Genomic DNA, 17,623 nt, shown 5'->3' with positions numbered 1-17,623 from the left:
AGTCCCCCACTGACCCCAGGCTCCATGCTGCGCTACCGAGGTGGCAATATTAAGTGACTTGTTATCCAGTCAGCACTGACCAAAATCAGCTTCTTGAACCTATTAAAAGTGGCCTCCTAGGCAAAACAAGGACATCCCCCTTAGGGTACATTTTTATACATAGGTACAAACAAGATACACAGTACTCCTGACGTATCAGGTTCCCACCCTCCAATATTAACATGGATACCACCCATTACCTTGAACATGGGGGTTTGATCAAAATATTGCTATCCATCCTGCTGTTATTTTAGACTCTGTCCTAAACTAGGATCGGTATGTCCATGTTGATACCAACATGTTTCTTAATGAGGCATTCTGTTACCTCTCTGGAATGGCCTATGCCTAGTACCTGTTAAGTTTGTTTCTGTAAAATCAGCCCTGTTCTTGCCAAGTTCTGAGAGCATGGCTTGCCTCTGGCTCACAGCTCAACTTTGCTTTATATTAGCAGAGTCTTGACCACTGTTGTAGGCATCTGGCCTCATACCAGGACTGTGGCTTATGTTTTAGGCTCTCTTTTTACTACAAGGATATATGCAACTTCCATTCATTAAGCAAAGATAATCCACACATTACAGTTGTTTTGAGTTCTGGGTATTTATCTTTCCCCCTTTGAGAAGAGTTGTTAGGGCAGGGGTAGGCAATTTTTAATGGAGGGGGGCACTCCAAGATTTTGGTAAGTGGTCAAGAGCCACAGGAAGGTGGTGCAGGTCTGGGATGGCAGGTGGGGTGTAGAAGGGAACTTGGGATACAGGACTGGAATATAGGAGGGAGCGTGTGGTTTGAAAGGGAATTTGGGTGAAGGAGGAGGTTATGATTTGGAGCAAGAGCTTGGGGAGCATGATCCAGAAGGGGGTATGGGTGCAGGAGAGGATTCTTGCTTGGGGAAGGGATGTAGGAGAGGGTGCAGGGCCTGGGACGGAGTTGTGACCTGGAGGAGATGGAGAGAGGGGATACAGAGGGTTTAGATAGTGATCTGGGGCAGAGAGTTGAGGGGAAAGTGGGAGAGGTGCCAGAGGCAGGCTTTGGCTGAGTGGCGCTATCTAGGCAGCTCCCAGCCAGCAGCTCTGCAGGAAGCTGAGACAGGCTTCCTACCTGTTTGCTGCAGGGGCTGCTCCGTGTGGCTCTGCTCCAGCCGAAGAAGGAGGGGAGTGAGGCTTCATTTGCTGACTCTGCCTTCAGCAAAATTTCTCACGTCCTATTGTCCAGAAGCTGGCCAATGGGCCAAGATATTTTGGAAGGGGGTGGGGAAGCTTTCTCCTTCCTGTACAGTCAGCATAGCAATTAGCAGTCTGCTGTTTAAACTGGCTGCAGCTGCTCTGTAATAAGTGTGCCAGTGAGGCACCCATTCTGGCACATTAGCTGCCTCTTGCCCACCCACGTTAAAGAATGTTCTGAAAGGATACTCTATGGTTTGGGCACCTAGCAGCAGCTGGAGAGCAAAGGGCCTGGTTCATACATTCCTAAATGTCAAGGCCAAAAGGGACTATTATGATAATCTAGTCAGACTTCCTGTATACCACAGAGAACTTATCAAAATTTTCCCTAGAGCAGATATTTTAGAAAAAAATCCAATATTGATTTTAAAATTGCCAGTGATGGTCATCCACCATGACCCTTGTTCCACAGGATCAATCATCCTGTTAACCCTACCTTGTCTGTGAAATTTTAGAGGGATATAAACTTTCATCATTCTTACAAATGGCCAAATAACTATCATAAAAATTGTACAAATGTCTCTGCTCAGAGAAAAGATAAAGCAAGAAGCATATAACTGTATTAAAATGGAGTTAATCTGGTGATAGTGTCTATGAGGAATGGGAGGGATTCTGCTGTTAACTGAATGGCTGGGATGTCCAGAAAACTAAACTGCAGAAGGTGGGAGCCTGTAAAAGTAACAGTGTACAGGGGGAGGAGGATAGTAGTACATGGGCTTAGCATAGGAAAACCCAACAAATCCAAAATTAAAGAAAATAAATAATCTGATTGTGTCTGATTAAACATTCACTATTCTACTCTTTCCGCTCTCCTCTGGTTACACAAAGGATGCAGCAGGAAGATCACTGCTTCCCGTTTAAAAAAAAAAACTTTGTTTTCACTGCTTTCCTGGCTTCTTGCCAATACTTCTTGCTTCTCTTGCACTCTTGAAGACTCTCTGGGACCCCACTGTCTGTAGGTTTAACCCTTATAGGCAATTTAGTTAAATGAATGGCTGGAATGTCCAGAAAACTGTATTACCCTCCCATTCCTGACAGTGTGCAACACTAAAAAACTGTTAAAACATATATTAGGCTTTGGTATTAGCTTTTTTATTCATTCTATCTTTGCATAATCAGATTACCGCTAAATTTCAAATATTAATTCCTTTGGCAGAGGTATAGCTATTGCTAACAATTTTTTTTTACCTGAAAACTTCTCTCACATTGAGAGTCCAAATTATGCCTAAAAACCAGTGTTTCCTCTAAGATTTTCCATTCCTGAGCAGAGTGAGTTTTGTCTTGTGTGCCAACAATAAGGTCATGTGTGCTTGTCCGGATGTGTGCCACTGTGGCACCCACCAGTGGCGCTGCTTCCCAAGAGACTCTCCAAGTTAGCGCCCCCCTGCCGCGCGACACTAAACAAACATACTACTAATTTATTTACTATTTCCCTAAACAAAATGAAAACTAAAACAATGCAGTGATCAGAACTAGATTACAGTTGAGGTTGAATTGATAAATCAATGAATTAACAATAACATGACATCTCCTGGTTAGCAAATGTCTCTAAAGTGGCCCTTTGTTACCCATTTTAACAAAATATGCCCATTGAGTGACAGATATCTGAGTCAGGACATGCCTTGACAAAATATTACTAACACTAAGATGTCGCATACTAAAATACAGATTTAAGTGTATAAGTTAATGTTTATCTTCATTTTAAACTAGAAATGTGTTTCAGTCAGTGGACTGAGCTATCTAATCAAGCACAGGTAAACTGACTTTATAATTTATTGAACTGACTCTACTCTTCTAGGTACATTGGCTAGTCCATAATTAAAATTAGCATCTGAAATGATATATATAAATGCCTGTTCCACCTTTTCCACACTGTTGAATACTCAGCTGTAGTGAGGTAACTGGTTCTGCTGACTCATGTTCCATTTTCCATACAATCTAATGTCACAAAATGATACTAAGAATTTGTTTTGTATGTAACATACGAGTATACTGACGTAATAAATATGCTATCAACTTTTCCCTGATATAAAAATTACATATTTTCTCTCTGGTAGCTACAATAAGCTTTACTCTGGTATAATGCCAATGGCTTCAGTAAAATTACTCCAGATTTAAACTTGTAAAATGAAAATCAGACTTCTTACGATAAAATGGATGTATGTTTTAAAAAAAACATTTGTGTTTTAGGTCTCTGATAAAGTAATGGATCTTTGTAATGCTATTTCTAATGAGATGCAGATAGATGAGATATGGTCTAATGATTTTCTTTCTTTGAAGAAAATCTTTCCCAACATTTTATCCACCAAACAGAGTTTGACTATCATCACTGTTTTTACTAGGAAAACAATGAGGACATGTATAAAAAAGTAAACTTTGGAAAATACGGCACCTTTAGGATCCAGGGGGTACCAGATTATCAGATATGCTGGAGTACCGGAAAGGGGGCTATGAGGAGTCTAGGGTGGGGTAAGGGGTTGGCGGGGAACTGTGCAGCATGCGAGAGGGCGGCGCTGCAGGACCAACCTGGCAGCACCCCAGTTGCTCTGCCCCCGGCTTCCCCAAGTTTCAGCAGCGACTGACTTGGGGAAGCCAGGGGCAGAGCAGCTGGTGTGCTGCCGGGTTGGTCCCGTAGTGCCGCCCCTCACCTGAGCGGTGCTGCAGGAACAAACCTGACAGCGCCTCAGCTGCTCTTCCCCAAGCTTCCCCAAGTCCGCTGCTGCTGAAACTGACCAGAGGCTTACCTTGCTCAATCATCTATAAAGGTTCAAGCTTGTGAGATATTGAGGCTCTCCGCTCACGTTGATTACAGCCAGTCAGGAGAGCCCCAAAGCCATTTTTTCTTACTGCATCTTTTGGTGTAATGCTAATTATTCAAGATCCCACAAAAATTAGAGCACTTTGAACACCCTTTTTATCTGAATGGCTTTAATCAGAAAAGGATAATGCACTGTGATTATAGAGTTTGAAGATAATGGTCATATGCAATGACTTCAAAATAATTACAGAAATAATTTTAAAAGGCGCTTCTCTAGCTTTCCTTTACTTTCTTGTCAGTACTTTAGTTTCTAATTCTGAGTGCATTTTTTTGAAGAAAAAACATTATTACAAAATTTACATTATATTCCAATGTACAGTCTCACCCCCAAACAATACAAAATAAAAACCAAACAAATGCCTTCTAGACCTTGGCTGTGAAGTAAATATATTTAATACAATGTTAGCTAAACCACAAACTCACAAAATGCTAATTGAGGGTTTTCCAGCAGACAGCTAAAGATTATACCTTATATTCAGTTTCACACATCTATTAGGACATGAATCTCCCCATCTCTGGCCCACCAGAGCTTTCCCCAACACCTTGGGAACTCTGGGCTAAATTGAGCCTTAGTATAAAAAGAATATTTCTTATTGAGCAGATTCTCCTATTAGAATGGCCCTATACATTTGTGGGACTTGTGGATTAGTTTGTCTAAGACATTAAAATTACATTTTAAAACAAGAGATGACATCTTTGCCCCATTTAAGTCAATAGCAAAATGCCCAAGATTTTACCCAGAGTGCATAACAATTCTCAAAGTACCTGAAAGAACCATGTAGAAAATTCCTCCCTCCAATCCTTGACATGTGAGGTTCTCAAAGCAGCTTGGAGCAGTAAGCACCCACATCTCAACTAGACGCTTTTGAAAATTTCAATCTATGATCATTACAAAGCTCTGCTAAGAATCTTGTGTTTTACAATGATTTTGCATTAAAATAAATTAATGTATATTATGTCAGTTTCTGAAGCTTCCAGCTATCAACAATCTTAAGTCAGTGACTATGTTTGAATGTTTTTTGTCTAATTGATCATCTTAGTATAAATCTACTATTCACAATACTCTTTATTGTAGTCTTCCCCTGGGCATCCTTTAATGGGCCTTGTTTCAAAGCTCTCAGAGAAGAATGAAAAGATTTCTTGATCCAGTATGCATTTTTTTTCTTACATAGTATTTTATGGAACTAAAATTTAATTTCAGGTGTTTTATATATCACTGTCTCCAGGTTTGAAGCATGAGCATCTAGCAAAGGGAAGTCTCTTTGTTTTATATTCTGTCCCTGACTCTCTTCTTTCCTTTTCTATGGTTTCATTTTTAAATTTAAGTTTCTTCCCTTCTCTTTTCAACCTCTCCTCCCCTTTTCCTCTCTTTCTGTATGTTCCCCATTCTCCAGACCCTCTCTGCCTCTTATTTTCACAACCTTGCCCTGCCCTGCCCCTGCTCACCACAGGGCCTTGGCCCCACCATGCAGCCCCAGTCGGGGCCGCTAGCGGAGCAGCTGCCCATGACACAGCTCCGACCCTGGGGAAGGGATGAAACAAGGGCCATTCCCACATGGTGGCTGCCCTGCTGCTCCTGACATGATGCAGGCGCTCGCCATTCAGCCCCACTCTGGAACAGCCACTGCACAGCTCTTCTGAGGTGATGGGCAGGCCTCAAAATCTTGGTGCATGCAGAAGGAACACTGCTAAGAACTCTAAAATGTGGTTTTCCTCATTTAAGAAAATAAGTGGACACCACTGTAGTGATTAAAACTATAAAGAGAACTGGTGAAAGAGACCCAAACAGATTATACACAGCAATGAAGAACAGTGAAAGAACTTCCAAGACCTGGGGCTCTCACAAAATCCACGTGTAGAATCGGTTTACTTTGCCCTCAAATTATTGTAAGTACATACGTTTAAAAGCAATGAGCAGGCAGAGTATAATATGGTAAATGGAAACTTTCTTACAGGCTCTCTCCAGTCCTAGAGTTTTTACCTACCTGCTTACACTTTCCATATAATATCACTAGCAATAGTGACATCCCTAGCAGCCTTAATAGAATCTCTGGCAATTTTTGCTTTCTGAGGGGAAAACCTCTCCTAAGGGTAGGGTTTTTAAGATTTTATTCATTTACTTTTTTCAGTAGGGTCATAAGATAGAAGTGGGTATCAGTGCTATGCCATTTTCAAGGTAGGAAGACCTTTTAAAGAGGAAAGCTTTGCAACATTCCTAACGGTGGTCAGACTCCAGATTTACCTCGTCTCCTCTGGAAATTTGGTCCATTGTTGGATCTCCTTAACTAGCAATGCTTTATCTCCCACTCTTTTTCCTAACCTTCATGCTCTGTACCTGCCCAGCCGAGCACAGCTATTATGATAAGTCATGTATCAAAATTCAGTCTTTAATATATCTGGGACATGATGTATTAGTTGTTTTAGATACTAGGACCAAGTGCTTAAATTGGCATTAGAAACTACAATAACCAGAGGAAGGGCTAATACTGGCCTGAGGTACTCATAACATCCCATGCTATGGAGAAGGCAAGCAATCATGTTCTATAGCAGGTAGAACCTGTGCATATTTCCTATGAGTTAAAATCCATCCATCATGAGCAACAGTGTACAGGCAGTCCCCGGGTTACGTACAAGATAGGGACTGTAGGTTTGTTCTTAAGTTGAATCTGTATGTAAGTCATGTGGAGACAGGAAAAGGGAATAAGGGAATTTGTGTGCAGCCATCTTGGTCTTGTTAACAAGAGAGCAAGTCAGGCTAAGTCTGTGGCCTGACAACGCGAGATCTGTAATTAGACGCTGCCTTTGCCTCTCGCCTCCATACGGAGATAAGGATAGAATGCTGACTCTGGCAGGGACCTTGAGATAAGGAGCATCTGGGTGGAACTAAATAACTGTTAGCCATTGGTGTTTGTAATGGGAAGGAGACTAATTGTTATTGTTATTATATCTAATAGACAGTATATAAACTGCTTCATAATTGCTTGTATTCGAAGATCTGCCTCGGGGAGGGGGGGGCTTCCCCCCTGTCCGAACCAGTTTTTCCCTTGCTGCAGCTCGTAATAAAACTGCCTCCGGCTACTTGTTGCTTACAAACTCAGAGTGAGGACAATGTTTTCTTCCACAGTCAGAACTGGCATCCAGATTCAGCCGCTGCTGAAACTGACCAGCGGCTGACTACAGGAAGCCCGAGGCAGAGTTGCTCTGCCCCGGGCTTCCTGGAATTAGCCGCTGATCAGTTTCAACAGGCTGAATCTGGACACCAGTTCTTACATACAGATTCAACTTAAGAACCTCAGGCATCCCCAAGTCAGCTGCTGCTGAAACTGATCAGCGGCTGATTCCAGGAAGCTCGGGGCAGAGCAACTCTGCCTCGGGCTTCCTGTAGTCAGCGCTGGTCAGTTTCAGCAGCGGCTGACTTGGGGATGCCTGGGGCAGAGCAGCTGGGTTGCTCCAGTAGCGCCGCTCCTTGCGCTACTGGACCAACCCAGCAGCACCCCAGCTGCTCTGCCCCAGGCATCCTGATTCAGCCGCTGCTGAAACTGACCAGCAGCGGCTGAATCAGGATGCCTGGGGCAGAGCAGCTGGGGTGCTGCCAGGTTGGTCCAGTAGTGCCCAGAGCGGCGCTACGGGACCAACCGGCAGCGCCCCAGCTGCTCTACCACAGGCGTCTGGAGAAAAGCCTGGTCTGCTGGGGGGGGGGGGGGGGGGGGAGACGCACCGCGGTCCCGCCGCCCGGGTCCTCCACGGCTTTGCTCCGCATTTCCCTGGTCTGCCGGTCTCCAGCAGACCAGAGAGACGCGGAGCAGCTTTTCTCGCCCCGGAGGACGCGGGCGGCGGGACTGCGGCGCATCTGGGCGTCCCGCCGCTCCCATCCTTGGGGGCGAGAAAAACCCCACTCGTAACTGCGGATCCGACATAAGTCGGATCCGCGTAACTTGGGGACTGCCTGTAATGGACATAGACTAGCTGTAAACAATTGCTTTTTATAAAAAGGAAGGAAATGGAAAGTCAACGTTCTCTCTGATCTTGTGGCAACATAGATACTTTCCTACAACCAAGTGTCCAGGTTTCCAGAAATATGCCCTTTTTGTCTTAAATACAGACAAATTCAGGACAACATGAAAGGGGAAAAACACCAAATATCCAATTTGGGATAAATATCACAATTAAATACTTTATAACAGTTTTCAATCACTGTAAGGGCTCATCTAGACTACGCTGAGGTTTCGAAAGAGGATCTCACATCTGATCTCACTTTCGATAGAGTAGTCGGGATGTGTTTTTTTCGGCAAGCCCCCTCCTTTTCCAAAAAGCCACGTAAACCTCATTTTTTGAGGAAAGCTGCACTTTCGAAAGTGAGATCAGAAGAAGATATGCAAATTCCCGCAGAATTTGCATATCCTCTTTCGAAATTCAGCATAGTCTAGACATAGCTTAAGAATGTTTAAAAAGCTGAAAGTTGGAAATTTCATGATATCCTGTTCAGAGAAACAGTTCAATCCATTACTAGCAGGGGAAGTGTCACATTTTTCATTTGTGGCCAAAACATATGTGCTCTGTTCATAGAGAGCATTTTCCTGTGAATTGTAAAGATCTTTATCAATACAAGGTAAGGGAGCAATCACATGCTTCCTGTAAAAGGCAACTCCACTGCTCCCATGCTATCAGGTCAGAGTCTTCTAATTAGGAGCCTATGAATCCTTTATATTAAAGGAAAGGACATTAACTTTGAATAATAATCTTTATTAGTTTATTTTAAAAGGTACATTGTAATCCTGAGCTACTGCTTTTATACATTTATCATCAAATACATGTCATTTACAATTTAAATAATACATTTATTGTGCTCCAAATCCTCATCTGAATGTCACTTTGTCCTAATAAGAACATAGATCATTTAAAATAATATACTCATCCCTGGAACATCCACATTAATTTACCCCAACCCCGTTATCTACATACTACTGTCTTCTAAAGAGCTCAGGACATTCCTTCTGAATTTACCAAAAAGCTAGTTTAAAACTGTAGACGGGCAGTGCAAGAACTGGCCCCTCAATCCTTTGTTTATACATCATTAGAAAATGAAATTGGTTTCAGTTTCTGAATTGTCTTGAATGAATCGCCAATGTCAAATTGACCAGTTGTATTTTGACAGAATGATCAGAGTAACAGTTTACTCATTTTCATATTACAGCAGTACCTCCTTTTGCAGTGGCCAGTGCAAAATTCTCCAAATAGGAAAAGTTTACGATGGTCAGAGGAAAGTAAGAGGTAACCCATCATCACCCTATCTTCAGCTAACTGACACCTAAGTATTATAAAACAAGTCATATGAAACACTTCCCTTTGACCCTGTAAAGGAATTCATACAAACAACCAGAGTAAGTTCCATAAATCCAAACATGGCTTTTAGGATTTGCCTGTAAAAAAAGAAACCATTAGTAAATTCCAGGATCTTTGAAAAAAACATTTATCCACGCAGAATTCCAACACTGGATAAACTGAAGTTTCTGTTTCCAACTGGATTACCAAAATATTGCATCTCTCTACCTGAAAATCTGAAAGCATACAGTGTTTACCAATGTTGTCTCTCTAGCAACAGCGTCAGTCTTCAAAAGTACACTCAAATTTCACTTCCTGAATAAGGTCACTATGATCTTAGGTAAAAGTTACAGTAAGCAGTTAAAGCAAAGTGCTTATTGCTTAGATTTTAAAGCAAGCCACTTTAACGCAGTTTTAATGAAAATGTAAGTACAAATGTGATGCTATTGTAGAAACACTTAGAAAACACCTGTTGCTTTTGAGTCCTTACTGACCACCCAAAGAATGGCACAGACTTATCTTAACATAAAAAAAGGAAATGTAAAACTTAATACTGTTTATTGGAATTAAATGCAACAACACTTTTAAGACAGGTGCATGAACATGTAAACAAAGCTTTAGTTTTCAGAGCTTGGGAATCTAGCAGCAAAACAAACTATTTGCATAAAATGTAGTGCAATGAATATTTGTTATTAAAAGATCCCCAGTCTTAAAATTACTTGTAACCGAATGGAATCCTTAAAGGAAAACATTAAAAAATGTCCAACATGTAGCATCCAGAACCACTAGACTTTTTTACGTGCTATAATCTACGCAAAACTGTGCTCTGGATAACTAACTTTTATGGCTCCCCAGTAACAGGCTCGAATAAGGCAGATCAAGCCTAAGAGATAAGCAATAGCCCAAGAAACATATGTTGCATGGAAACGCCTGGCAAAATCTTGCGTACCAACCTAAAAAAAAACAAAAACAAAATATCAGTAATACAACAGTCTGATCAATTTGAGGAGGGGAAAAAGGGTATCTCTAAAAACATATTAAACTTAATAAGCACTGTCAAGGGTCACAATACCATTTTTTAAAATCCCATGAAGATTTTTTTTAAGTGAATAATGCCAATGTTTAAAATCATATCAAAACTCAAAGAAACTGCCTTTAAACTCTATATAGTTTCTTACTTTCAGTCCCTTCACTACAGGCCAGTCCTCTACTACTCATTTAAACATGCAAAAGGCCTGTCACAGAATCTGGCAATTCCACTGTGCATATTAATAGCTTGAGTAATCTCATAAAGACAAAATTCAACTCCTATGCAGGGACTCCTTGTACCCCAGTATGCAGCTGTGGGGAAATCATCACTGTGTGGATGTAATAGTGACTACTACAGAGGTTCCATCACTGGTCTGCAGGTTGGTAACATGGGTACAATGATATGTAGACCCTTTTATATTTCCATCCCCATTCAGAAATGTCTCCCCCACCCCCAACGCATACCATGAAAATGCAGGCGTTTGATTGCTAAGGGGTTCTCCTCAGCCTTAGAAGAAACAGGTTGCATTTGCCCCTAAGTAACTGGAAGATATTTACAGTGAAACTATATAGAAGCATCAACCTATATTAGCAAAACATGGGAGAGTCTTTCCCATTTCATCGGTGACATTAAGAATAGTAGTGTGTCAGCTGTTTGTGTTCACCTCTTGAGAATGGACATTAAATAGGTGGCCAGAGAGAGGAAAAAGATGTTTTTCTTCCCAGGTTTAAGGTTGTTAGGTTAAACCCAGGTAAATATGCAGGAAGGGGTGAGATGCCACAGGAACTGGACACTAGAAATAGAACCCATGTTCATGAGAGGATGCTTTCTAAATGGGAGACAACAAGTTCCTCCTGTGTTGGGGTTGAAATGCAAACGGAAACTCCTTATGGCCCTGGATCTCAGGTGGAAAGGGGAGTTTGGATTATGATTTCTGGCTTAGTTTATAAAATGAACGTTTCCATTTGTGGAGCCAAAATTTGGGCCAAAACGTAATGGGAGATTTTCTGTCCGAAAAGTAATGATGGCTGGTGTCAGAGCTATTCCCCATTCTGGCACTCGGAGTGCAGATGGTGGGGGCTCACAAAGACCTTAAATTTATCTTTGCCTCTAGGCTTACATCACAGATATACTGGCTGTGAGAAATAAACAAAAAAGCTGCCACCACCAAGTGAAATAAAAGGAAAAAAACCCCCTGTCTCCTTGAACCCAGGAAGAAGCACTTGAACTTCCTCTAGAGGGGTTACCCCAAGCTCCTTTACCACAAGAGAGCTTGAAAAAGCAAAGAGAAAACTAACTGCAGTCTCTTGGTATCTGACCACTCGTCTTAGACAGAGACAGAGAGCCCTTGTTCTTTTCCAGGACACAAGAATCAAATTATCACTGTAAAATGATGTTTATTACAAAACAGAAGATATACTTGATACAGCATACTTGATTTCTGGGTGTTTCAGAGCAACTAAGTAAAGCAAATTAAAACACAAAGAAAATCTCTGGGAACATCTCTTAGACTGTGAATGGGAGAGGGGAGGCATGGATTCACACAGAACAGTTCAAATCAAACCACAAAAAGAAAGAAAAATACCGTGATCAAGACTAGATACACGTTTTCCCTTTATTTAGTTACAATCCCTTTCTGGTTCAGTACACTTCCATGCCCTGAATTCTTTGGAGACATGGTAGTCCTGTCTGGGTTTAAATCATCCTGTCTCAACTCCTGACTTAACTTTCTCTCACAAAGAAAACAGGCGATGTAACATATACAATTAAAATTTCAGCACTCTATCTCCATTGGTTCTTCTGGCTCCCTGCCAACAACCTTGCTAGCTACCTGAATTTAACCCCTTAGTCAGTGGGTGCTGGCCCGCACTCCTCCTATCCATCACAGCTGGCAACACTCAGTAAGTGGTGGGGCTATAGTATCAATCTATATCCCTTTATCCCAGTAGATGTGTCAGATTTTCAAGGAGAGAAACTGGAACACTATAACTGGTGTCACAGGAAAGCATTTGAGTGAGAAAAAAGGGAAGTTGGTATGGAAATGGGAACAAAAATGCACCATCTGTATACCAGGAAGAAAACTTGGAAACTTTGTAGAAAACAGCAGCATGAGGGGAAACAGTATTTCTGTGACCATACTACTAATTCTCCCAACACTTCACTATTACCTTTCCAACCTACCCATTCACACACCAGCCAGCCTTATTTTCCCTTACTCTCCAACTCCCTGGTTAAAATTATTCCTTACAATACGAATTACTTTGTAATTGTCTACACTATACTTGTCAATCATCATGTTGCTCAATGACAAAGCTCTCAAATTATATAGGCCCTTTTGTAAATTATACCTTCTTACTAAATGAGTACACCTTCTCTTCACATCCTACATATTACTTTAATAATGTCTGTAGAAAGCACCTCTTGTAAATTGCCATTTGAAAACTCAATTTGCTGGCCAGTATGATCCTGATGTGTGACAACATTGTATGTAAAAGTTGTAATATTTGCCTGTATGATATTATTAACATATCTTTCAAACCTCACAGCCCTGCCCAAACAGAGGGTGACAAACAAGTCCGTCAATGGCTATTAGCCAGGATGGGTAGGAATTGTATCCCTAGCCTCGGTTTCTCTGGAGGAGGGTGACTGAAGAGGGATCACATGAGGATAACCTGTTGTGATTCCTCCCTCTGGGGCATCTGATATTGGCCACTGTCAGCAGACAGAATACTGGCTAGATGGACCTTTGGTCTGACACAGTATGCCCGTTCTTACGTTCTATCCTAAACACAGTAAAGTATGCTCTGCTTACTTTGCATTTAAGCAGTAAACAGAGTAATCAAGCAGGAAGGGAAAGAAAGCAAGTTCAAAAAAGTGATAAAGCCAGTGGGAAACTTCCTTTCACAGAGACTCTGATTCCTAGTGTCCAGCAGGAAATGTTTTTCAAGAGAGGGATTGAAACTATAAAAAGAAGGAACAAATGCACTAAGACCCTCTTTTCCCTGAGCATTTACTTTCAATGCACCTAAAGCAACAAAGGAAGCATCTGTTGGGACAAAACCTGGCCTTCAGGGATTTGGTCAGTAAGAATGCTAAAAGCATGTGGTGAGGAACTTTGTTTAAATCTGATATAGTTAGGTTAGGTATTAGTAAACATCTTATCTTTATTTTTCTTCTTACCATTTCTGATTGGAATGCCCCATTACTTATATTCACTTAAAACCTCTTGCATTTACTACTTTATTGTTTTACCTAATCCAAAGTGTTCAAAGAAAAGTGTCTCGGTTACTATCTGGGGTGGCATATTGCTGTGTGCATACTGATCTCTAAAAAGAAATATCATTTGTACTGTCCAGGAAAAATCTGATATAGTTAGGTTAGGTATTAGTAAACATCTTATCTTTATTTTTCTTCTTACCATTTCTGATTGGAATGCCCCATTACTTATATTCACTTAAAACCTCTTGCATTTACTACTTTATTGTTTTACCTAATCCAAAGTGTTCAAAGAAAAGTGTCTCGGTTACTATCTGGGGTGGCATATTGCTGTGTGCATACTGATCTCTAAAAAGAAATATCATTTGTACTGTCCAGGAAGGGAATGGGCACCACAGGACATACATTTCATGGAGAAAATCTAAGACTGGGAGTGTGACAGAGGTTAGCCTGCAGAATAGTTAAGGCTGAGGAGAACCAGACTGTAATCCAAACATGAGCGGCAAGCTGTAGGTACGTACACTTACTCAGGTTGTGGCTTGCACATTTGTGAAAAGCTCTGGTGAAAGCTACTTCAAGAAGGCATTGTAAGGTACCCAGTGTTGTGGGCAGAACTGCTTATTATTCTGGCTTGTATGCTAGTATGTCCCACTTATTTAGTGACCTGATAGTGGTGTCATGCATAGTGCACCATCATGTATGTTTTATTCTCATCCCTCAGGGACAGGAAGGTTTAGCCTACATGGCTTCCTGGCAGTCTCTTGAAGCAAGATTAATATCATAACTGGAGCTAGTCACAAATTTTCTATTGGAAAATGCTAATCTATAAAACTAAAAAACTTTCTGTTGGTCAATTCGATGAAACAGCTGATGCAAACTAGACCCAAGAAACCTAATTTCCTACCTATGTGGCAAGCTGCTGGGGAGCACAAGGTTCCAAGTTCCTCACCTGGCAGGAAGCCAGGGCAAGACACATTTCTTGTTTCAGACACTAAAATGTCCCCACTGAGGGAATGCCTCCGAGTTTCTGAAACTAAGCATTGTGGCATTTCAGTTCTGCAAAAAATGTTGAGGTTTTTGGCTTTTCATCCCAAATCAACAATATTTTTTTTCCTCTAAATCTCAAAATTTGTCATGGAAATTAAATACTATTTTCCAGCCAGCTCAAATCACTACCTTCAAAAAGCCTACCAGTCTTTTCCAGGATGCATACCAGAGCATAAGTAGGTGATTAGTGAGATGGTGACAGGCAATGCTGAAAGCAGAAATTGAAGAGCTTTTACTTAAACACTGGTAAAAGGAAGAGACCGACAGCAAATTAATATTAAGTACATTACTCACAGTTAGTCCAACTCCAATGAAGATGCATATCATTCCAATGGTAATGTACGCACAGCAGCGTCTTCGAGGGAGTGCACTTCCTACTGAGGAACTATAAATGAAAGATTTGTTAGATTAGATCCAGAAAAAAAAATAACAAGGGGTAGCTGTACAGTATAGATACAGAACCCTACTGGATGATGATTTTGTTTACAGTTAGTCTTTGTGATTTATCAGTTATCCAGTTTTTAAACCATTTCATGTATTCCAGGTTAATTTTATCACTTTAGATTTTTAATTAAAATGTTGCATGGTACCAAGTCACACATCTTACAAAAATGTATTACGTCAACACTATCATCTTTAGCAACCAAACATGTAATCTCACAAAAAAAATCAAGTTAAGTTAGTTTGACAGGATCTACTTTCCATAAACTCATGGTAATTTGAATTAGTTACATCAACCTCTTGTAGTTCACCATTAAGCAAGTCCCATATCAGCTGCTCCATTATCTTGCCTGGAATTGATGACAGACTGACAGGCCTATAATTACCCAGTCACTCCTTTTCCTTTTAAAAAATTGGCACAAAATCAGTATTTTTATAGTCATCTGGAATTTCAAGTGTCCAAAAGACTTTTTTTTTTTTTCCTAAATCAACATTAGTAGTCCAGTCAGTGAGCTCCTCAGCCAGCATTTTTTTAAATCTCGTGGATGCAAACTTATCTGGCCCCGCTGATTTAAAAGTGTCTGACTTTAGTAGCTTCTGTTTAACATCCTCCTAAGATAATAGTGGAACAGAAAAAATGTTACCATATAATTAGACTGCATTATTCATTTTTTCAGAAATAAAGAACAGAAATATTCACTTCTGCCTTTTCTGCATCATTATTGATCATTTTACCACTTCTATTTACTGATGGACCAATACCATTGTCAGAATTCATTTTGTTCTTAATGTACTTGAAAAAAAATGTATCAAACTCACCTCCCCACTTTTGTTCCTTCACTTCCTTTGTCTATTTTCTACAATTCTTAATTTCTGATTTATATTCTTTACTATCATCTTCCCCTTTCTTTTTTTTGTGTGCGCACACCTGCATTTGCCTTCACTTCCCCTCTAAACCAACTTTCTTCTTCAGTTGTGGGATTGTGGCTTTTTGGGCATCTAATAAGGTGTTCTGAAATTATTCCTGATTATAATTCACATTTTTTGTGACTCAAGTCTCTCTCCCAGCTGAATTAGTTTTCAGCTTTGTGAAACTAGCCCAACTAAAGCACCAAGTGAATATATTACTCGTCTGTACATTTTTCTGCTTGCATGTTATATATGTGATCAATTCTTCACACGCATATTCAACAAAAATACAGGTCTTCATTGAGCCTTCTGACTAAATGCCAGCTGTTGGAAAGAAGCACCAAATTTTGAAAACAGAGTTGAGCCTACTTCAGTGTTCATGATGTGGAAAAGGCAGTTTTGCTTTAACCAAACAGTTTACTGGACAATACACTTAAAATAGCGAGTGCACTAACATGGGCATGTGGATTTTCTCCTTTCCTGATTAGGTGACAGTGGATTTGGGGAGCAGAGTGGAGAATTTTATTATTTGCTTTCCTTTAAGACATGAACAGAAAGGCTTCTCTATAAGCACAGGGATTCACCTGGATGAATCAAACAACAGAATCAGCACTTTATTTTGACATGCGTCTGACAAAGTGGGTCTTTGCCCACGAAAGCTTATGCTCCAATACATCTGTTAGTCTATAAGATGCCACAGGACTCCTTGTCAACTTTATTTTGCAGGTTCAATTTCCATTGGTAACTATCAGCGCTTACTACAATAAAAAAATGGGTACATTCAAGTCTTTATTGGAGGTACACTAAGATAAGTGTTTCAAGCTTTCTTTTTGAATTCATGAAGAAACCCAATCTTTAAAGACTTCGGTGTGACTTGGGAGACTAACTTTTTTTACATTTGTTTAGTAAAAGAATCTAGAAATGGCAAAACTAAAATTCATATTCTATTTTCACAGAAATGACAGTCTCTAAACGATCAAAATCCTAAATTTGATATTACCTATAGAAACAATTTCCTGGAATAACTTGTTCAGAGGTTTTCACTGACAGAAGAACTATACAGCTACGTCTAGACTGGCCCCTAATTCCGGAAAAGTCATGCAAAGCAGGTAAGTCAGAATAGGGAAATCTGCGGGGGATTTAAATATCCCCGGCGGGATTTAAATAAACATGGCCGCCGCTTTTTTTCCGGCTTGGAGAAAAGCCGGAAAAAAGCGTCTAGACTGGCGCGATCATCCGGTATAAAGCCCTTTTCCGCAGGATCTCTTATTCCTACTTCAAAGTAGGAATAAGAGATCCTCCGGAAAAGGGGTATTTAAATCCCCCGCGGATTTCCCTATTCCCAAGTTCAAAATTAGCATGACCCTCCCGAAGAAGGGGCCAGTGTAGACGTAGCCTACTTGTATTCTTCCTAAAAGCATAAATCTGTTTTTCTCCCAGTTATGAAACATGGTAATATTTGTCTATGTAAGAGAAGCATTATAATTCTAAAGACCAAAATCACATGTGAATCATGTGAGTTTACACACCCATTTCAATCAGTTTCAACACAATATCTCCAAGGTCATGGGACAAATCATGTTT

The 17,623-nt window shown here is 40.5% G+C and overlaps 1 protein-coding gene and 1 long non-coding RNA gene across 9 annotated transcripts in view; one reads left to right on the top strand and one right to left on the bottom strand.

Annotated features, from left to right (window-relative positions):
* Window positions 1-17,623, top strand: part of LOC112545134 (uncharacterized) — a 62,365-nt gene that overhangs the window by 15,124 nt on the left and 29,618 nt on the right. For 2 of the 7 annotated variants that reach the window (XR_012901329.1, XR_012901328.1), the window contains exons 3-4: window positions 14,021-14,155; window positions 16,996-17,148. The exons of 3 other annotated variants lie outside the window; for them this stretch is intronic. This is a non-coding gene — a long non-coding RNA (uncharacterized LOC112545134). The remainder of the gene's footprint in view (window positions 1-14,020; window positions 14,156-16,995; window positions 17,149-17,623) is intronic. 2 more of the 7 variants (XR_012901325.1, XR_012901326.1) reach the window with 1 other exon arrangement.
* Window positions 8,808-17,623, bottom strand: part of PIP4P2 (phosphatidylinositol-4,5-bisphosphate 4-phosphatase 2) — a 57,268-nt gene continuing 48,452 nt past the window's right edge. For both annotated transcript variants that reach the window (XM_075920407.1, XM_075920406.1), the window contains exons 6-7: window positions 14,984-15,074; window positions 8,808-10,349 (exon numbers count right to left, since the gene is read on the bottom strand). In XM_075920407.1, coding sequence (XP_075776522.1) covers window positions 10,206-10,349; window positions 14,984-15,074 — 235 coding nt within the window. In that variant the 3' untranslated portion in view covers window positions 8,808-10,205. The remainder of the gene's footprint in view (window positions 10,350-14,983; window positions 15,075-17,623) is intronic.

Source organism: Pelodiscus sinensis, chromosome 2 (assembly GCF_049634645.1).
Source record: "Pelodiscus sinensis isolate JC-2024 chromosome 2, ASM4963464v1, whole genome shotgun sequence".
Classification (NCBI taxonomy): Eukaryota; Metazoa; Chordata; order Testudines; family Trionychidae; genus Pelodiscus; species Pelodiscus sinensis.
Note: the sequence above shows the minus strand (reverse complement) of the source record. Positions and strands in the feature narration are given on the sequence as shown.